Here is a 21,525-nt window from a genome sequence, read left to right on the forward strand (position 1 = left end):
ACAACTTGGTTCAGAGTTATGCTGTACACATTGAAAGCCACAACACAAGAATAGAGACTAAACCCTAGAGAACTGACCCTTCACCAACCCGTGTACCCTGACAGCACATGAAAACATGCAAAAAGTTAAGTTGATCCAAGGATTATACAACTTTACCAAAACTCCCACTAGATGTCACATGAGAGAGAGAGAGCATGAGAATATTAAAGGACATGACCAATTACCAGATATAAGTAATTGGGGTTGGGGAACTGGTTTGGCTTTGACCCATGAAATCGTCATGACTTTGGACGGCTTATCACTTGAAGGCCAGCACAGGCATCAGCTTGGGGTTTTATAAGTTCCGTCAAAGACACTATTGTATATAATGAAGAGAACGAGGCAAATGTCTTTTGTGTTGCTTTTGGAGGCACAAGGAAATTATTTAAATGGTCTTCAAAAGAAAACTAATACTTCCCCGAGTGGGATTTTTAAAACTAAAGTTTAATAAAACAGTGTGCCTTGAAATCTGGTAGAATTAGTTTTAAACCTGTATGGGCTCTCTTCTTTACAAAAATATTTAACTTAGCCTTGGAGAACTGTGCTCATCTGCCCCAAAGAGCAAAGACTTAGAGCCATAAAGTAATTATACTGCCAGTCCAGGCCGTTAGAATGTAAATCGACTCTTCCACCAATATGCTCTCTCTCTGACTTTCAGACCATTGTGACCTGATGACAACTCCTCATAGGGACAGGACATTTAGCCTATCTTATAACGCATCACTTCCTTAGACCCAAAGACCTAGCAAGGATGGGCAAGCCCAAGGAAGGTGCTGTTTAAACAATGCCTGAATGGCCTAGTTTGGTTGTGTAACGGCAAACTCATGACAGAAGACCAGATCAACAGGAGTCTTCCTGATATATACCGAACATCTAACCTCTGATCAGCAGCAAGTCTGAGTGGAAGGAGTGTGGGCTCTGGGGTCCATCCGACCCAAGTTTGAATCCCAATGCATCCATTTACCAGTTGGATAGATACAAACAAACCTTTAACACCCGTGAGACTTTGTTTCTGCATCTACAAAATGGGAACAGCAATAAGGTTTGCCTCATGTACTCTTGGATGAATTGAGACAATAAACATATGAGGCACCGGGCACATTGTAAACACTTGATAAACTGTCACTACCGACGCTGTTTTTACTGTTGCCTTTCTCTGAGGTTCTGTGGCCATGCAGCCACCTCAGAGCAGTGAAAAAGCAGGTGCTAGGTTAAGAGGATGCTACTGCAAGCAGACACCAGGGTTAAGCCTGCCTTTGCTATTGACTGACTGTGTGACTTTGAGCAACTTACCCTCTCTAAGCCCCATCACTTATCTAACAAAGAGAATAACAGAATCGTATACAATATTGTGAGGGCAAAATTGGATGGTTCCTATGAAGGGGTTAGCACAGTGCTTAGCACAATGTAAGTGCTTCATAAGTTTAATTGCTATTATCTGTAACATTAGTATCGGCCTTTAGTATCAGCCTTATAATCACAGTATCATATTGTATTTACTTGTCTTGTCTAAATAATGAAATTGTGAACTTCTTGAGGGAGATATCAATGCCTAATGTACTTTTGTATCCCTCGTGCCTCACTGAGGTCCTGGCACAAAGCAGGTACTCAATCAATATTACTTGAATAGGTGAACAAACGAATGGATGAATATGTATGGGAGACCACTTTTGAAAGATGTTTCATCCTTGTTGTTTGTAGAGGTCCTTTTGAGCAAAAATAAAATGAATCCGAACCCATCATAAAGCTGGAATATACTATTCAAGCAAAAATATGATGGAATTCATGAACAGACATGCTTCAACTCTACATGGTTCAGTCTTAGATAAACAATAGGCATTTAGTAAATACCTCCGGAGTCAATTGTAGGCACTTAGTAAATACTTCCTGAGGGAAAAAATATATTTACAATTATCCTCAAAGAACACAGCAAAAAAAAAAAAAAAATCCTCAAATCCTAAAAACAACAACAGCAACAACAACAACCACTGCCTCCTCCGTTAGGAACAAAAGAGCAATGAAGCCAGTACCCACGTTCCAAAGAGGCCCCTCCAAACCAGCCAGCACTTCTGGACCTCAATGAAACCGTCTTCCCCCATCCCAACTTAAAACGACTGATTTTAGGCCAGGCCGATGTGCCCTCTCTACCTGCATGCAGAATGGGCAAGGGGCAAAAAGAACAAATGGGACACTTTGTCGGACAGGCGATTCTGATGCAGGTGGTTTGCACCGCACCATTTTCACGGTTTCACTGTGCTTTTGCATATTTTTCTTTGTGGTTTTCTGAACAACCCTATGTTATAGAAGAGAAAACAGGCCGAGAGAGTATCATCCTTTATTCAAAGACAAACAGAGGAGATCCAGTGTTTTTGCGCCAGAATCACCTGGGGGAGCTTGTGAAGAATGCAGATTTCACAGCCCTCAAACCTATTGATTCAAACTCTTCCGGGATAGACCTAGAATCTGCATATTTAACAACCCAAGTGATTCTTACTTTCAAGTTTGAGAACCTCTGGAGGAAGGTATTAATTTCATGCTTTGGCTGGAAGGGTCAGGGTAACAGAGTTTCCAGGTACCCTTGGCCTAGATCGTTTGCCTCCCCACTTTTGTCCATCAGTTTCTGTTGCCACCCTGACGTTACATCAGGCATTAGGCTGAGTGATAGGGATACAGGATAGAAGATACCTTCCCTGTTCTAAAGTAGTGCATAGTCCAGGGAAAAAAAAAGGACTAACAAACTATTCTAGCACAGCATCACAGAGGCTGACAGCAGGAAGAGGTTCTGAAAAGACTCTTTGGGGTCACAGAGCCCTGAATGGTCAATGTTAGAAAGCCATGCTTTGGCATTAGGCATTACTTACCAAAAGCTCCTATTAAAAAGCAATGATCTTACTGGGAGGCATAGCAAATGAACAGTTAGCAGTCATTAACTCCATAAGTGGAATTAGACTCTGATATACCTAATGTCCTCTCAGATAAGAGCAGGCTCACCAGGAGAGGAAAGAGTCTTTATAAGGAGAGGGGAGTCTCCAAGGCACTGGCAGATATGCCTGGAGGGAGGTGCCCGAGCAGAAACAGGTCTCTGAAAGAGAAACCAGGAGCCTAGGAGAAGGGAAAGATAAAGGTGACCTATTTTGGGTGCCATGTGAGAAGGGCCCTGCAGCCTGGCAGAGCCCAGAGACAAGAAATTCCCCAGATCACTTCCACATGCCAGGTTCTGACATCCAAAGGTGAGGCGGGGGAGGGAGGGTTGAGGAAGCAATTAATTGGGAGATTCTTGAGTGCTGTACTATGGACCAGGCTGTTCCAAGCTTTTCTTTAGACTGACCTTCTGGGAGATCAGAAGCCATTACTTTTATTTTTCAAAGTCCCAGCTGGAGCCCTTGCCTTGGGGACAATGGACTTCGGGCCTCCCAACGGCCTGTTCCCTCTGGTGCCATCCCTGTTGCCTGCTCTCATTGAAGCCCAACTCTTATGACAAAGGGACCCTGATTCTTCTCTTCTATCAAGTTCTTACAACCTCCTTCGGGGAAGTTTCGTCATTACAGTTTTTCATTTTGCAAAGAAGGAAACTAAATCCCAAAGGTAAAAAAAAAGTTAGCTTATTTAAGATCAGTCAGGATGAGCCTGCCTAGGTCTTCACGTGCAACCAAACAAATTTCTATTAATTCTTCAAGTACTGTATTAAGTAAAATGTCGCATCTTCAGGGAGAAGTTTCTTAGTGCCTCGGGACTGGGTAAAATCCCCCTACTATAGACTCTCAAATACCATCCTCCCCTTTCCATCACTCTTTCATTATTGAATATATTTATTGAATATCGGTTTATGCCAGGCACTGTACACGGTGCTAAGAAATCAATAGTAAACAAGATAGATAAAATACCTGTCCTCTTCTTTGATTATAAGCATCATTCCTAACACGTAGGGCCACAGTGAGGATTAAATCATTCATTAAAATGCTTAGAATTCTGTGTGGCATAAAGTAAGTGCTATTCAATTACATTGATAACTGCTAGTAAACATACAATTCCCTTGCCAGACTGAGTAGCAGGAGGGTAGAATTTTGATTTTTCTCTGCTGAATCTTGAGGGTTAGGTTCACTGCCTGGTGAATAATAGGAATTCAATAAATATGTGCTGGATTGAATTGAGTTGAACCAAAAAGGAGAATTCTGACATAATTTACATCACGTTCCTCACACTCTCCAGCCAGTGTGTGACATTCACAACTTGCTACATTTTGATCGGGAGAAAGCGCAACCTCTTTTTGGTGAGTTCATATATCCAATCATACATTGTAATGTTTTTAGCAGCTATTAAATGCTTAGGCATGCTTCTTGATGTTGGAGATACAACAGTAAATGATATATTGAGGTTTAGTTCATTGAGTTTATATTCTACAAGAAGGAGATAGACAATCAACAAGTCAACATTATATCAACAAGGCTATTTCAGATGGTGGAAAGAAAATAATGATCCAGCAATTCCACTCTGGGTATGTATCCAAAGGGAAAAAAAATGCTAACTCAAAAAGACATATGCCCCCCTATGTTCACTGCAGCGTTATTTATAATAGCCAAGATATGGAAACAGCTCAATGTGCATTGAAGGTCTACTATTTCCAAGACACAGTGCCAAGAATTGGGGGAGCAGAGGGGTGTATAAGGCACAGAGTGTAAAGGGAGGTAAGAAATAAAGAAATTAAAAATATGAATATATTACAGATTACAGAAGGACCAGAAGAGAATAACAGATAAAGTACAGAGTAGGGAACTCACACCTAATTGGGACATTGGGTCAGATTCCAAGAAGACTTCCTGGAGTCCTGGAGGTGGTGGCATTTGAGATAGGCTTTAAAGGACTGGGAAAATTTGAATCTGTAGAGATGTGAGTGGGAAGAACGTGCTGGTAGGAGGTAATAATTAAAGCAAAAGTTTAAATGTAGGGAACCTCAAAAATTATTAGAGGGGACAGTAAGTACTTCTGTTTATGAGACTGTCTATATAACACCTAGTAAAATGTTTCTTAGTGCTATTTTACGAACATGAAAATATTACATTTCCTTCAATTTTTACTATATAGTTATTCACAACTCACATTCACTCTTTCCCCTACTTACTGTAAGTTAAGGGAACTGTAAAACAAATTTAAATATATATGGCAGATTCTGATGTTTATGTTTGGCTATGCACTAATTAGCTCTTTGGAAACAGTGGACGTCCACCTCTCTTGTCCAAGCTCGTCAACAAACAGCCCAGTTATTCAGTCTGTGTAAAATCTTAAGGCCTTTGTAAGAAGGAAGCATTTCAAAGTAAATCCAGAATGTGTTTCCAGTTCCTCAGAAGGAATGGCCTCATCTGCTTCCCTCTTGTACATCTCTGGGTTTTTAATTAAACCATGAATGACAGGAAAAGCAATCAATATGCTGAGATAACAACGCAGATGTTTTTGGCCTTCTCTGACTCTGACACCTACTTTGGCCTTATTCCCCAACACTCCTTCTTTTTGGATAGATGAGAACATGGGAGGATTTTAAGGTAACCCAGCCCATGACTCCAGGCGACAAGATCTTAGCTTCTGCTCCTTAAGCTACCCGTTAGTGATACAAGAAAAGGCATTGGAGGGACCGGGTTTAATGCCTTCTCTGGACAACACTTTTAACCTCAGTTTTCCCTTGATTGAGAGGCCACCATAGTAAACCTGTCAGGAGGTGGCAGGGGAGGAAACATTCTACCTGTCGCTCTTGAGGTCTGGAGCAAGGCTTGCTCATTCAGTGAAGCAGCTCCCCTAGGAGTGCCACCGGAGTTCTGTTTGGCCTGCAGAGTATTTATTTGTAAATTCAAACATCATGCTTCTCAAGGGGCTCTGCACTCACTAGCCTCTCTGCCTCTGGAGAGACTGACACATGTAGATTCCTCCTGGTGGTTCCATGCGCTTTGCTTTTACAGCAGGGGTTTCTCAACCTCAGCACTACTGACACTTGGGGCTGGATGCTTCCTTGTTGGTGGAGGGAGTGGGGCCGGGGTGCATGTGAGGGGGTGAAGGATGGGGTGGGGTCTGTCCTGTTCATTGTAGGAGGTTTAGCAGCCTCCCTGGCCTCTATCCACTAGATGACAGTAGCAAGTCCACCCCACCCCAGTCGTGATTACAAAAAATATCTCCAGACATTGCTGACTGTCTCCCTTCCCTTCCCACACACATGGAGAAGCACTGCTTTACAGAAGTACGGCCTCAGAGACCAGGGTTGGCGTAAGGACCACATTCATTGCACACAAGTCAGCATAATGTGGGCGAGTACGGAATTTGAGTACAAGAAAGGAGAACTAAGTCTCAGTTTTCTCACCTCACTTCCCCATAGATCGGGTGCACAAATCCTATGAAACAATATCTGTGAAAGTGTTTTTGAAAATTTAAAAATATAATGGTGTTGCCATTTGGTCTAAGCTGGTTTTTCAGGCCACCACTGACACGGGCACATTGAAAAATGGCAGCTCTCTTCTGCAATAAATAATTCAAATTTGAAGGAATCTCATCAACCAAGTTTCCTGATCGGGAGTTGAACTAAGCAGTAAGAAACACCCTTCTTGCTCCCAGAATGAATTTCCTTCAAGTCTCCTGTCTTATTGGTCTTTGCTGATTGGAAAGCTGGTGTTCATTCATGCATGCATGCATTTATTCAACAAATATTTGCCAAGTACCACCATGTGTCAGGCAGTGCACTGGGCACTAGGGATTCTTAAACAACTTGTAGCTGTAGTACACACAATAGATACAGCCCTGCCTTCATGGGAATTCCTGTCCAGTAGAGGAAACATACAAGGAGTAAGGATATTATAATACATTTGGCAAATGCTGTGGTGGATAATATCCTGGACTTCCTAGAAGGGCCGCTGAGCTTAGAGCTCAGGGTTAGGGAAACATGACTAGGAGAAGTGAAACCCAAGCTGAGATCTGCATGATGAGTAGAGCTTTGCCAGGGTAACAGAGAGTGAACAACATTCTGGCAAAGGAGAGAATGCGTGTAGTGCTGGAGGTGAGTGAGGGAATACGGCACGAGAGAAAATGTGGAGCACAGAGGCCATGAAGGAAAACAGTGAGGCCGGGAATATCCTAAGAACAATGAAGACCCTTGAAGGTTTGAGGGAGACAAGTGAAAGTGCGCACACTAGACATAGTACTGGAGGCACAATGTGAACAGACTGGAGTTGGTCTCAAGAAGGAGGAGGATGGAGAAAACCAAGGAGCCTGCTTTGAGATCCAGAGGAGAGAAGATGGCGTCCAGACTAGGATAGTGCAGTGGGGTTGGAGAGAGGTCAAGGAACTCGAGAGATTAGGATATTTAGGAAGGAGAATGACATAACAGAACAAATGAGCATGTGTGTTGAGGGAAGTTAGGAAGGCAGAGTCAAGCATAACTCTAAGGTGTTTGGGCTTTTGGAGGAAGTCACTGGAGTTTACTAAGGCCATTGCTACTAGTGACAGAAAAATCAAAGACTGTTTCAGGGGCCCCGGGTGAGCGCAGGTCCCTGAGCTGACGACTAACAAGCACTATCTCATTTAAGTCTTGCGATATCCCTGTGATATAGGATCTATTATTTTTCGTGCAGCAAGACTCAGAATAACCTGCTCAAGGGCACACAACAGGTCATGACAGAGCCAAGATTCAAAGTCAATGTCCTGACTCCAAAGCCTGCTAAACCAAGTGTCTGAACTACCACATACAAACTTAATTCACTTGAGTGTTTACGTGTTAAACCATAGGTCTTCTGGTTACTAACAATAGCTTTGGAGGAATCAATGAATCATTTAAGCTCTTTGAATATCAGTTTCTTCAGCTAAAATCTGGGCATTATTATGGAATGTCTCCTTCACAGAGTTGGTATAAAGAGTAAATTAGCCCTGATATTAATAATGAGAGAGCAAGCACTTATTGAACACCAACTATATTCCATGTTGTGTTGTAAACACTTTACATATAAGCTAATTTCGTCCTCACAAGGGTCCTTGAAGAGGCTTCTTTTATTGTCCCTATGTTATAGGTGAGGAAACTGAGGCACAGGCAGATTAAATGCCATACTCAGAATTGCACAGCTGACCGAGCCTGGATGCCCATTTCTGGAGCCTGTGACGCTCCCCACGGTCTCATGCTGCCTCTACTAAGCAGTGCAATCTTAGAAAGTACCCGGCAGCAAAAGAGCCTACAGGTAGTTCCTGGAATGCTGTACATGCTGGGTGCTGGCTACAATTTCTATTCCATGTAAAATGTATCCTATTTTCAATAAATGCCCGTCACTGTATGAGCAAACAGGCTAGATGCAGCCCCTGTCTTAATGCCCTCATTGGACTTCTGGAAAGCTGTTTCTAGTCATGACTTTTTTTCATTGTCAAGCCAACACTGCTCATGAGGAGTCGGACCTTGTCCGTGGTTTCTGCAGAATGCTTCAGAGGACACTGAGGGAGCGAAGCCTCAGCAGGAGTCCAATACGGAGCACTGAGCTACACGGGTGTGATTAACCGGAGTGTCGGACAAAAGACCACGCAGAGGCCCTTGGACGGGCTCCTGCCTTCCTTTCCTCCATCTTTATGCACCTGTTTGTATGCAAGGAGAAAGTATTTCAGTATCTAGGTGAAAGAAAATAGGTGGCTGGATACAATGGAGTCAGAAAAATCTATCGAACAGACATTTGGTGGCCAGAGGTCAGGAACCACAGAGTTGCTGTACTTTTTAACTGGAAAGGATATCAGAGAATTAATCTAACTCCATAATGTCACAGGGGAACCTGCGTGGTGGAGATGTTAAGTGGTAGCGTGGAAGAATAAATGTGTCGCTTTGCTTGTGCCCCTGCCCCTTTCCTTTCTGCACCTCAGTTCCTCCATCTATAAAATGGGGAGATTGGAAATGATCTTTCAGTTTCCTTCACACTCCAACATGTTATGAATTCAAACATTCAAATCATACAGCTACCTATTTTATTTAAATTAACATCATGTGGACAAATGATACTTTGATTAGGAGTAATGAATGTTAATGAATTGTACACGCTTGTTAATGACGTAGAGGCAGTTAGCCATCTATAATTTTCTTTCACCTGCTTTGGCATTCTGTTGGTAGAAGAGAACCTGAGCCTAGAATCTTCTCTAGATGTTTATCATTCTTACAAAAGACAAGGCTTGTCTTTGCACCCAGCGATAAGTAATTCTTTCCGTAAACACATGAGTCTGATGAACATGTTAAACTCATCTTGAAACAAATTTATCAAATATTAAACATTAAAAATAAATAATTATCTGGGTGGTAGGATGACAGGTTATTTTTACTTTCTTGTGATTTGTGCTTTCATCAGCAGAACAGCTAACATGTCCTTAGCATTTACTCTGTGTCAGGTTCTGTGCTTTATGTGGATTATTCGTTGTTTGCTCACAACATGTCTGTGAAGGAGAAACTATTTTCTTCCCATTTTACAGAGGAGGAAATATAAGTGAAATCAAAATAACGTATGTAACCGATTCAAAGTGACCCAGCAAGTGGTGCCGCTGGGCAAACCCAGACTATGGGGATACAGAATATCATTTTATGTGAAAAGAAATGCAAGTATTTAAAAAGGAACGCCTGGGGTGTGGTGTGGTTTGGATACTGTCCATGAATCACTTTTTCAGTTTTAGTTTCATGAATTGGTTTAAGTTGCTAATAAACAGCAACATTTTTTAAAGACAGCTTATCTTCATCAAGCTGTAAATTACTAAAACACATGGTCTCTTAGGTACATCTGATGAGAAGCTGTACTTTACATGAATCATGGAATAATAAGAGAAAGAAAGTAAATTCTGGAGCATGTGTGTGTGGTAAGTGGTAGAAAATTGCCATCAGGTTTCCTTGGAAAGTAGGCCCTTAATATCAATATTTGGAAATCATTCCTGCTTAAATATCATTTGTATAGATCCGTCAACACTGAAATTCCCTGGTACATTTGATCAATGGTGCAGAGTAAGAAGCGTACACTGAGAAACGGCTTGTGCCATAATTTGGGGAAAGGTTGCTTTAACTCGTAATCAGAAGAAACAATAGGTAATAATGATTCATAAGAAATAGCTTAAAAATTATGGAAATGCCATGCATAGTAAAGGGTAAAATTTTAAAAAACAGATCCCACATTCCTCAAACTACAAGCTAAAAGGATATTGTCAGTTCCGTGGGCTCCTGACTTCGTGATCTCAACAACTGAAAGTCGATTTCCGGCACTGACTAAAACTAAAATTTTACAACTTCTTATTATAGTCCTGGGCAAAGGTACCACAGCGAGTGCCAGACCACAGGCAATTTTTTTTATTATGAGAGGTAAGGTATGAAAACCCTAGGTTGAAAGCAAAAACCAAATAACAGAAAAAGTCTGAGTTTAAAGGTGAGGTTTAATTTTCACAATACAACTCCAAGGAAGGTTATATTATTGAAGTTCTCTATGGAGGTGAAATGCCCTAGGCTTCTGAGTTTCAAATTACCAGTCCTCCTTTTTACTATTAGTTCTTAAAACATCAGGTACCTCCATGATTAAAATCTTCTAATGGCTTCCCATTGTATCCAGAATAAAACACAAATTACTGACCATGGCGTACAAGTCCTCACCTGACCCTGCCTCTGTTTCCCGCTGTACCCTTATCGTTCTTCTAGTCACCAGCCCAGTCTTCCTGGTCTAACTTCTGGTAACGCCAATATTGCTTCTACCTCAGGGCCTTTGCACTTACTGTTCCTATGTCGAAACTCTATTCCCACAAGTCTTTTAAACCTGGCTTCTACTCATGATTTGGCTCTAGACTCAAATGCCACCGCATTAGAAAGCCTTCTAAATATAGAAATCCTGTCTAATATAGCAATCCCCTCCCCTTGCTCAGCTACTAGCCCATTACCACGTTTGTATTCTTCATAGCGCATGTCACCATCTGAAATTACATTGTGTCTTTGTAAGCTTGGGTTTTTTATTGTCCGTCTCACTCACTAGCATGTGAATTCTCTAACACCAGAGACCTTGGCTATTTTGAGTGCTACTGTGTTTCCAACTCCTAGTGCCCAATACATATTTGCTGAGTAAATGGATGAGTGAAATGCAATATTCTTACGCCAACCACACTATTATAAAGTTAGCTACAATCTCCTTTTACCTTTTTCTTGCTTAAAAAAAGCTCTACCTAATAGATTTTTAAAAAAATGCTGAAGAAAAAGACATAACACTTACTTGAAACCTTGGGCACAAAACCAGGAACCACCCTGCAGTGTCCATGTTCTTAATTATTTATTCTCAGCTTTTAAATTCCATTAACAAAAAGACATAGGCAATAAGTGGGATGATGCTGAGCCTGCTTAATTAGCAACATAAAAAGCAAACAAAAGGCAAGTAATCACCCAGCCCAGGCTCCAGCTGTAAAGCAGTCTAGGGAAGCTTGCCCAAGTCAAATGGAGTGAGTCAATGTCCCGCCTCCCTTTGCCCCACGGTAGCAATAGACTTGGTTAAGCCACATCTGCCTCTTCTTCCTGTTAGTGCACACTGCTGTTGGACTACCTGGAAGTGCACCCCATTCCTTGCTGCAAAGCCCAGATTTTAATGTGGTACCCTCCACTTCGAGACGACCATCCCATACTGAGCTCAGATGCAAGTTGGTGGAAGCCACTTTAACTAATCCCGTTTTCCTTGCCAATGCTGGTTTAGAAGTGGGCATATGCCTCAGGCGGAGGCCAAAGGGACAGCAAAAGAAATTTGCTGGGGACATCTGGGGGGGAAAAGATTCTCTTTTTCTTTAATCCCAGTGTCCTTTCACTGGGTATTGTTGTGTCTCAGTGGGCTACTCGGAATGGCTGTGGTTGTCGTGGGACAACACTGAGATTCCAAGGACAGCAAAGTAGGAAGATGGAGAGAATCTGAGCCCTCCGTGCTATTCTTCAGCAAGGAAAGTAATCAGCTCTCGGGGTGCTCCGTGTCTCAGGAATTTTTATATAGATTGCTCAGATGTACTTTTTTCCATGAAGTCTTCACCATTCTTTTAAAGGGAATACCCCTACTCCTGTACCCCATATATATATGTAAACTGGGTTAGTGTAATAACTTCTTCACGGGGCTCCTTCCTTCTGACCTTGGTCCCTTACCATTCATAACTGACCTACTATTAGAAAGAGTGTTTTATAACCAGGGGCTCTCTGCCTCATTCAGGCAGAAGTCCAGCCCTTTACAACGGTCTATAAGGCCCCTGCTCGCACTGGTCTGCCATCTCTCTGTCTGCATCCCTCACAATTTCCCCCTATGCTCACTCAATTAAAGCCACACTAGCCTTACATTCAGTACTTGAACTTACCAGATAAGATCCTGCCTCAGGGCATTTGCACTGGCTGTTACCTCTACCTGGAATTTTCTTCTCCAGCTACCCACATGACTTGATCTCTTGCTGTTTTCATATCATTGCTCAGATGTAATTTTTTCCATGAAGTCTTCACCATTCTTTTAAAGGGAATACCCCTACTCCTGTACCCCATATTGCTTTATTTTCCTCTATTGCACTTACCTCATATTTTACAATCTACTGATTTATCTATTGTCTAGCTCCCCTGCTACTGAATCTCCGGTACCTGGAATGCCTAGCACACCGTAAGATGTTTAGTAGATAGGTACTTGTGGTACTAAGGAAGGGATAATAATTCTTTTACTGTTCCAGATTGTTTGAGATGAACTTTTCTGTTGCAGCTGAAAGCATCTTGAGTGATGGATTTCCCTTGACTTGCCCTGTGACTAGTGCCCTGCATTTTCAAGACAGGCAACCATGTTTTCAATTCATAGTGCTTCTAGAACAGAGTGCACTCCACCCCAAAGCCATCAAGTCATGTTGTGTAGTGGAAGATCAGCAGTAGAAAAATCACTGATAGAGGATTCAAAAGTTTGCTTTCTGGTCTCTATGAGACCTTGGGCAATTTAAAATGTATCTCTATCTGTGTTAATCTCCTCATTGCTATAATCTACTATCTGTAATACCTGTACTATCTCTTTTGTATCTGTAATGTGGGATTATGAAACCTACTCTGGTTATCTCCCCTGGGGTTATAGGACATAAATGACTCACACCTATTAAAAGCAGAAAACTGCTACGTATATTTGTAAGAGATGGTTTTGAATGCGTTATTTTATTCTCCTGTAAACATGTATTATTGTTGTATTAATGGTAATAATGGTTTTTTTGTTTGTTTGCTGACATTTATTACTTACTGGAGGCCATATTCATTTAATCAATATTCACTGAGCCCTTCCTCTGTGCCAGAAGCGCTCTGTCACTGTGATTAATAAGACAAACTCTGAGGTCAGACAGGTGTGTGGCTGGGGTAAGTTGTTCAAGTTCCTGAACCTCAGTCTCCTCCACTGTGAAATGGGGTTACATTGCCTCATATCTTATTGTTGTGGCAAAGATGAAACGAGGTGATACACTGAAAATTATTATTATAGAATCTGGCCCAATGAAGTCTGATTAAATACTATCATCATTACTATTGCTCTATCATGGTAAGGTTTGTATAGTTCTTTCAAAGATCGTATTCACAGAATCTCCCAACATCATCTCAAGATTGCTTGGAGAGGACGAGTAATTTGCCAAAAGGAATAGTTGAATCCTAAATAAAGCTTGGGTCTCTGGCCTAAAAAGCCTAACACCTTCCTTAGGTCTCAGACTGGAGGGCAGTTACTCTAGTAGGCCATCTCGCTTTATTCCCCTACCCCACGGTTGCTTTAAGTTGGGCGACTTACTCTTTTTCTAGCACTTTCCACACTCATACTGGATTATAATAAACAACCACTTGTTGATATCCCTCAGGAGAGTGGAAATGCTCATGGGAAGGGAGCAACAGGGTGTTGTTTACCCAGCCCAGTGCGTGGCACACAGTAGGTGCTCCACAAATATTTTCTGATTAAGCACATTTAAAGTGACTGGCATTAGGGCATGGGTGAAATAAACAGCCATAGAGCTTCTTCTCTTTCTTGGCCTGGAAATGTTTAATTACCTAATGGTGCAAAGAGAACAGGACGTTTGACCTCAGTGCTGTGCACAGAACCTGCTTCCCTCCCTGCCACAAAGCCTTGTAAGCTTCCTGTGAGTCCACTTCTCACCAGGACGCCTTCAGAGTACAGCAAGCCTGCAGCTCCCTCTCACATCAAGACATCCCCCATCATAGCTGCGAAAAGCGCTTTCATCTCGTGACAATTTGTTCATAATCAGACCAATTTTGCTTCTAGCGGATTGGCGCCATGCACAAGTTAAGTTGCTTAGGAAATCCCTTTGTAGACTACTCCATGCAAAGAGGAGATTTCAGGCTTCCTTTTGACACACAGAGGAAAGCTTTTCACTCACTCCCTTCGGTGCCTGGGGCAGAAAACTGGGCTGCATAGTAGCTAGTATGCATTGGCATTCTGGTTTGCTTTAAAAGCACTCAAAATAAGCTCAGATGTTCTACCTGCTCTGCTCTCGCAACCGCCCTGTGATGTAAGGAAAGAGAATAGAATGTCTCAGTGTGTCTCATAGATCAACCTATGTTAGAATTATTTGGGATGCCTGTGAAATTAGCAAGCTCATTGACTCCATCCCAGACCTTCTGAATCAGAATCTCTAGGGGTAGGACCGAGGAATATGCATTTTAACACCCTCCCCAGGTGGTTCACAAGCACCATAAGGTTTGAAAACCATTTGATGACCTAAGGTTACTCACTGGGCAGCTGAACCCAGGTGAAAGTTAGAGATAACTTGACTTGAAATTAGTGCCTGAATAATAACCCTATGTTGGTGGCTTGAGGTTATTGGTCCAGAAAGCTGCTGTCCAAAGATGAATTCTTCCTGAAACGAGTTCTTATCACAGCCGCCACTACATCCTATATCCAGGAAGAGAGAGGCAAGCCACGCTCCATTTTGTATCTTTTAGGCTAAGATCTGTGCCATTTATGCTGCATAAACATCTGAGAAAGGTCATTTGTCAGTGGCTTCTTTCTATAAAATGAGAAGGTCATCGCCTTTACACTTCTTTGAGACAACCCAATCAATATTTCTCTTTTTCGGTGACAGCAAAGAGTCATAATCACTGAAGGAAAGCTAAAACATTATTTCTACTATGCTAGAATTTCTCAAACAGTGCAAAAAATCAGACAGCCTTGCAAATGTTTTAGGTAGAGGTCTCCTCTTCGCTAGCAACTCACTCGCAATCATCAGTCATCAGCTGTTCGTTCAGGGTGTATGGAATGCCCCTCACATCGGCCACCAAATTGATATTTTCTCTCATTAGAAAACCAAATCAATAGGACGCCTTGTGCTTCCCTCTACACGAGTCATCTTTTCAGTGGGAGGGGAAGAAAAGAAGGTTATGCCCATGGAGCAAAATAGAATAAATATCACGGTTATTTCCCACAAATCAGATGAAATGAACTGTATTGACAGATACTGAAGAACTGCAGAATGAGGCATGAACAAAATATCTTACCATCGTAGTACCAGAAAAATAAAAAGACTATATGCTACTGATGAAGGAAAAAGAAATCCAGAAATCCTATTGGGTAAGTCTGACTCCTTCCCACGTACAGAATCATACCCCAAATCTAAAGAAATTGTCTGATGTCCAGAGTGGGCAATGTCCAGCATGTAAGGTGCTGACAATGTACACAACTTCATGAGAGGAAATCATACATGATATGAAATGTGCATGCTAGGCAAATCAAATGCAAGAATTGCACATGGTGAGCCTTTCAATGCGGTAGTGATGTCTGAGAACTAAACTAAGGGAGCAGTTCTAACCACAGCAAGACGATGAAAGCTTCCGGCTATGGATAAGTGGGCTGTTGACTGCATGTCAACGTGGTCTGCGTGACGTGTGCAGTCCCATCCAGTTCACTGGTTCTAAATACTGTCTCTGTGCTCATGCCTCCCTAATCTCTATCTCCACCTTGTATTCTCTTTCTGAAGAGCCACCCTCACATACAACTTCCCTCTTGGCATCTACACTTGCGTATCTCATGCTCGTCATCATTTCACCCTTAATAGGCTCAAAATAAAGCTCAGGACTTTTCTTCCAGAAGGAGTTCAGGACAGGCCATCCCAAAACGTGCTGCCTTGGTATATTGATTACTTAGAGCTGAAGGCACTTGGAAAACAGCAAATGTAGGGAAAGGCTTTCTTGGAATTCCCCTTGTCTGCCTAAAGACAGAGCCTCCGATAAGGACTCCATTGTCACAAGTCCTCTCCCCGGGAGTTCCAGCAAGCAGGAAAGACTGACGTTTGTCACAGGAGAAGCGACTAGAGGTAGGCACCACAGCCACACAAACTTGGTCACATGATCACATCTCCCCTCTATTTCTCTAAAGGCCCATTTGTCTTTCCTAAAAACCGTCTACTCTCCTCTAAGATACCTACATCCCTGCTCCCCTTCCCCTCTTGAGATGGTACTCACATAGGCTCTCAGCTCTCACTGCCTTTTTGAGTATTCACCTTTTCTTCCTGTGATGTCTCCATGCACAAAATATTGAAAACAGTAAATCTGTGTACCTTTTCTTCCGTTAATCTGTCTGTTGTCAGTTTATTTCACAGACAGAGTTATCAAACCTAGGATGGCAGAGGGCATGTCTTTCCTCTTCTCCCTCCCCAAATACGTTTCTTTTCCATGTTCCCAGTCCCAATAACTGGTGTCCACAAACCACCCAGCTGCTCAAGGCCAAATGCCTGGTGGGTAGTCTTAATTCCTTACTTTACCTCTCCCCTAAAGTCCAGTCCACTATCTCCAAAGTATGCCTGGAGTCCCCGCCTTTCTCATCATCTGCGCCTTCTCCACTCGAATGAAACCACACTGTCTCTCATTAGAATTCCAATAAGAACTTATTTTAATGGTATACATTTCATCTTTGAAGTCCTTAGATGGCAAAGAGTCCCATGATTCTCAAAACAAAACCCAGACTCCGTAAGGTGACTAAAAGGTCCTGCCTGATCAGCCCTTTCCTACCTCTCTGCCTCTTTTCAGACCATATAGCTTTCTCTCACCCAGCTCCACCCACACTAGGCTCTTGCCTGTGCTTTGAAAATGTCACGTTTTTTTCCTAGCACTAGGCCTGTCCAGTGCTTGTTTTACTAGTATCTGCAATGACCAAAGCATGGTTATTTGAAGGCTGGCACTTCCCATCCTTCAGGCTTTGGCTCAGGTGCCATCTCCTTCTAGAGGCCTCCCCTGGGGGCCATACTGAAGTGACTCCTCCAAGAACTTTCTCATGCCACCTTGTTTAGAGTTCATTACAACCTCAAATGGTCTTCTACTTTGCTACTTTTTTATTGGCCAAGTCTCTCATTATAAAACCATTATTTTTTACTTGCATATCAAATGTCTTATTCACCTGGCACAGTGCCTGGCACACAGAAGCCATTTGATAAATACCTGTTGAATATTTGAATGAATGAGTCTGAGTGATATTCCTATTTCACCAATAAATCAATTTTATTGCTGTTGTCTGAAATGAGCTGACGTGACTTCAGTTACGTCTGTGTGGCATAGTAATAACTTTTCGGGCCCCAGCAAATTCAACTGGCATCATACGGCACAGGATGTAGCGTATCATTTACTGTCATTCAAGCACCTCACAACCTGGGTCCCATCTACCTTTCCACTTTAGTCTTTCACTTTGATTCTGTAGGTACACTATGCCCCAACAAAATAGAATCCTTCCTCATTCTAAGTGTACAAACCTTAGAACTTTGCACATGCTATTCAGGCCATTACAATATTCATTTTCTTCATAAGTTCTGCTTCCTGAAATTTTCTGAGGCACTTGAGTAGTCAAAGAAGTGTCAATTATATAAATGTATCAAATCAACACATTGTATACCTTAAACTGACAAAATATTATGTCAATTATATCTCAATTTAGAAAAAGAAGAAAAAGTAGTGTTAATTAAACAGATACTGTAAATCCAATTTTTTTTTTTTTTTTTTTTTTTTACATGACATGTATAAGTGAATGACTGGATTTCAATGATCTTAGATTTGACTTGATTACCCATGGTTTCCAATGTAGTTTCTTTTTTTTTTTTAATTAAATTTATTGGGGTGACAATTGTTAGTAAAATCACATAGATTTCAGGTACACAATTCTGTATTACATCATCTATAAATCCCATTGTGTGTTCACCACCCAGAGTCAGTTCTCCTTCCATCACCATATATTCGATCCCCCTTACCCTCATCTCCCACCCCCCACCCCCGTAAATCCAATTTTTAAATGCTTTAAATTGGAGAGTTTGGAAAATGGGCTCTGTGATATATGGATAGTATATATGTAAGACATTAGTTTCTCTAAAAGACCATTGATACTTTAAAGTTTAAAAAAACTATTTAAATCTACCTACATAAAACTTAACCGAGGAATTCTGTTTTTGAGAGTGTACCCCAATGATATAGTCAGAGTAACTAATCATAGCCACTGAACATTTCTATGGGCTGTGTTGTTTAAAATATCAAATGATTAATATATTCTTATAGCAGTTCTTCAAGGTAGATTTTATTATCCGAATTGTACGTATCAGGAAATGAAATCATGAAAAATTTGAAGTAATTTGCTCTGTGCCAATAAAAAGATGAGGCCAAATTTTCACCCAGGCATTTTAGTGTAAAATATATGCTCTTAATCACTTTACGACATAGCTTTTCCTGGATAAATGCAGAGTAGCTACTAAGGATGGTAATAATAGTGTTGTTATAAATCTTGAAAATTTGGGTAAATAAATTAGAATGCCTACTGTTCATCATGTGAAAGATGATCACTATATACTGCTAAGTGAAAACATCTATTTACAAAACAATATTTCTAGGATGACTCCATTTGGGTAAAAAACAAACAAACAAAAACATGTTGATTTTGTCCATTATAAACTAACCAGTCCTTTTCATGGTGTCTGGCACATAGTACTTGCTTGCTGACTGAATTAATTGATGACTATATATATATAATTTTTTTTCAAGAAGTTAGAAAAATATAGCACAAACTTTTACCACTGTTGATCTTTGACTTGAGGTTATGAATGAGGTTATGAATGAGGTTATCTTTGACATGGGGTTATGAATGAAATTTATTTTCTTAGTTATATTTAAAATTTTTGACACGAAGAACATATTGTTTTAGTAATCAGAAGAGGAAAAAAATCATTTCGGTTCTATCTTAAATGCCTTCTCTGCAGTAAGTCTACCTTTGTCCCCCCTAAATATATGAGATTTCTCCCTCTTCTGTATTCAAAGTACTTTAGTCTCTCGTCAAGTATTTAAGATAATTAACTTGAGCTTCAGTTTTCTTAAAATTCATGAGGTCAGGGAGTAAGTTCTTTTTTTTCCCCCTTCCCATTTCTAATGCTTAGGACACTGCTGCCACATAGAAGACACTCAAAAACATTTTTGATTAGATGAGCACAAAATGGGCCTAATAAGGCAAGCTCTGTCTACCTTGTAGGGGCTTTATGAAGATCATTTATTAAAGCTTCATTCGATAGTGTCTCTGGAAAATAGAAGATGCCATACAAAAATATCATTTTACAGATTTAGTCATTAATTTATTTTAGTGTGCTTTTCCCCCCTCTTTCAATATATATCATTTAGTTTTTGGGTATCCATCATTATGCTGAGTGTCTAAAACTGAATTACAGCAAGATTACAGGCCAAAAACCTCCTATGAATTACTCAAAATAATTTTTACTCAAAAGATTTTTTTACTCGGAATTACAATGCTGTTGAATGACCCCAAAGTACACATGCATTTATGCATGTTAGTTTCCATATTAAAGTTCAACCCTGTCAACTGTTCATTTCCTCACTCGTTAAAATTAATTTTAGATCTGTGCTATACCACATCTGGTATCTACACCTACCACCACTGCAGTGAAAAGGTTTCAGACAACCTTCACTGCATTCATTCCACTAGAACAGCGAAACCTTGATTTAAAACACCCAGAAGTGCTATTCTAGTTACTTCCAATTGCCTATCATTTAGCTGTTTTGAAATGCAGACATCCTTTGGGAGAGTCACGGAGGTCTCCAAGCTCATGTTTATAAGGCAAGAAAATGAAGAGGATTAAAAACAAGTTCTTCAGGAGGAGGAAAACTAATGCATTATTCCAGGTAAAGGGCCCTAGAATAGGAAAATCTCTTGAGAGCCAGCAAGGCAATTATATACTGATATTGGGACCCAAAGTACCCATAAGTGACATGACTGGACTTGAGTTCTTCATGTGCTTCATGGGTAGTAGCAAATGGCCTTCAATACAGAATGGAAGGAAGAGCTTAACCTCTGTCTGACCACCTTGAAATGTTGGGACTCAAAATTCTACAGAGCTGGAGACCATCCTGAAACAAGACTTGTCTAGTTTAGCTTCTCTCTGCAAACCTATGTCACTGAAAGTTTATTTCGGTGGGAATAAAATAAACTTCAACAGGAACAAAGGGGAGGAAGAAATAATTAAGTCCATTTCTAGCTTTGAGTGCTGATCTGAGATGTATGGGGACTTACATCCATGGACCCAAAGGTGAAAGTTTTCAAATCTGGAACCAACCAGCACAAACCCCCAAGGAGGCAAGGAAAGGGTAGGGGGTGCTCTCTCCTACCTTCTGTGACTCCAGTCTCGATAGCGCCTTGCATTTGGCTGAAGCACCATAGTGTGTTCTGGGTGAGCACCCCAATTCCTGAAAGCGACACAAGGAGATTCTTCACGTTGGATGAGTTCCTCATTGTTCTTAAAAGGCCAAGAAGAAAAGAAATACATAGTGTAATTTATGCATTTCTAATAGGAGATTTGCATACCAGGTATCATCTCCTCACAGGGAGACCCTAATGAGGTCTGGGAGAATGGTCTGTCTGCAAGTATCACGTTCTGCTGTGAATCACGGCTCTGTCCCCTCCATCTGACCATGCTAGGACTAGTGTGAGCTGGAGCAATCGGAGTTTGTCCCTTCTCAGCCCCTGGCAGCATAGTAGCGCAGTTACAGCAGGCCTGCAGTTATGCTCTGTGTGACAGAGCCCTTTTTCATGGGGATACTAATGCTTTTGATTGTCTTCCTTCTGTGGTGGTGGAGAAAGAAGCAGCTCCTCAGAGGGGTGAGAGAAAAAGAAAAGCAACATTTAAAAAAAACTGGTTTCACAGCTTCCATGGCTGAACAGCCAGTAAGAGGTCAGACACTTAGAGAACTTCCATCTCTCTTGTTTACTTCCTGACTGGTTGCCTAAGTCAGAGCTGACTGGAGAGTAGAGGAAAGAAAACAAAGGTTGGAGATGGGGGTGGGGTGGTGAACACAGGCTTGGGGAGTCAGGGGCTGACATACGGGGTCTATTTTTGTTCCATGGGGATTTCTGTTTCAAATTCAAATTGGATCGTTGGCAGGGTGAAATTTTCTGGTTTATTATGACTTCTGCTTTCTACAGATACAATATGCATCTAATACTAACAGATATACTAATA

General features: G+C 41.2%; 1 protein-coding gene across 1 annotated transcript in view; it reads right to left on the minus strand.

The window, feature by feature from the left end:
• The window catches only part of PPP2R2B (protein phosphatase 2 regulatory subunit Bbeta), a 394,552-nt gene extending 373,657 nt beyond the window's left edge, over positions 1 to 20,895 (minus strand). Inside the window, exons 1-2 of the mRNA XM_074313727.2 lie at positions 20,871 to 20,895; positions 20,675 to 20,752 (exon numbers count right to left, since the gene is read on the minus strand). Coding sequence (XP_074169828.2) covers positions 20,675 to 20,752; positions 20,871 to 20,880 — 88 coding nt within the window. The 5' untranslated portion in view covers positions 20,881 to 20,895. The remainder of the gene's footprint in view (positions 1 to 20,674; positions 20,753 to 20,870) is intronic.
• Between the last annotated feature and the right edge of the window lie 630 nt (positions 20,896 to 21,525).

Source organism: Rhinolophus sinicus, chromosome 5, assembly GCF_057876585.1.
Source record: "Rhinolophus sinicus isolate RSI-liver-muscle chromosome 5, RSI-T2T, whole genome shotgun sequence".
Taxonomy (NCBI): Eukaryota; Metazoa; Chordata; class Mammalia; order Chiroptera; family Rhinolophidae; genus Rhinolophus; species Rhinolophus sinicus.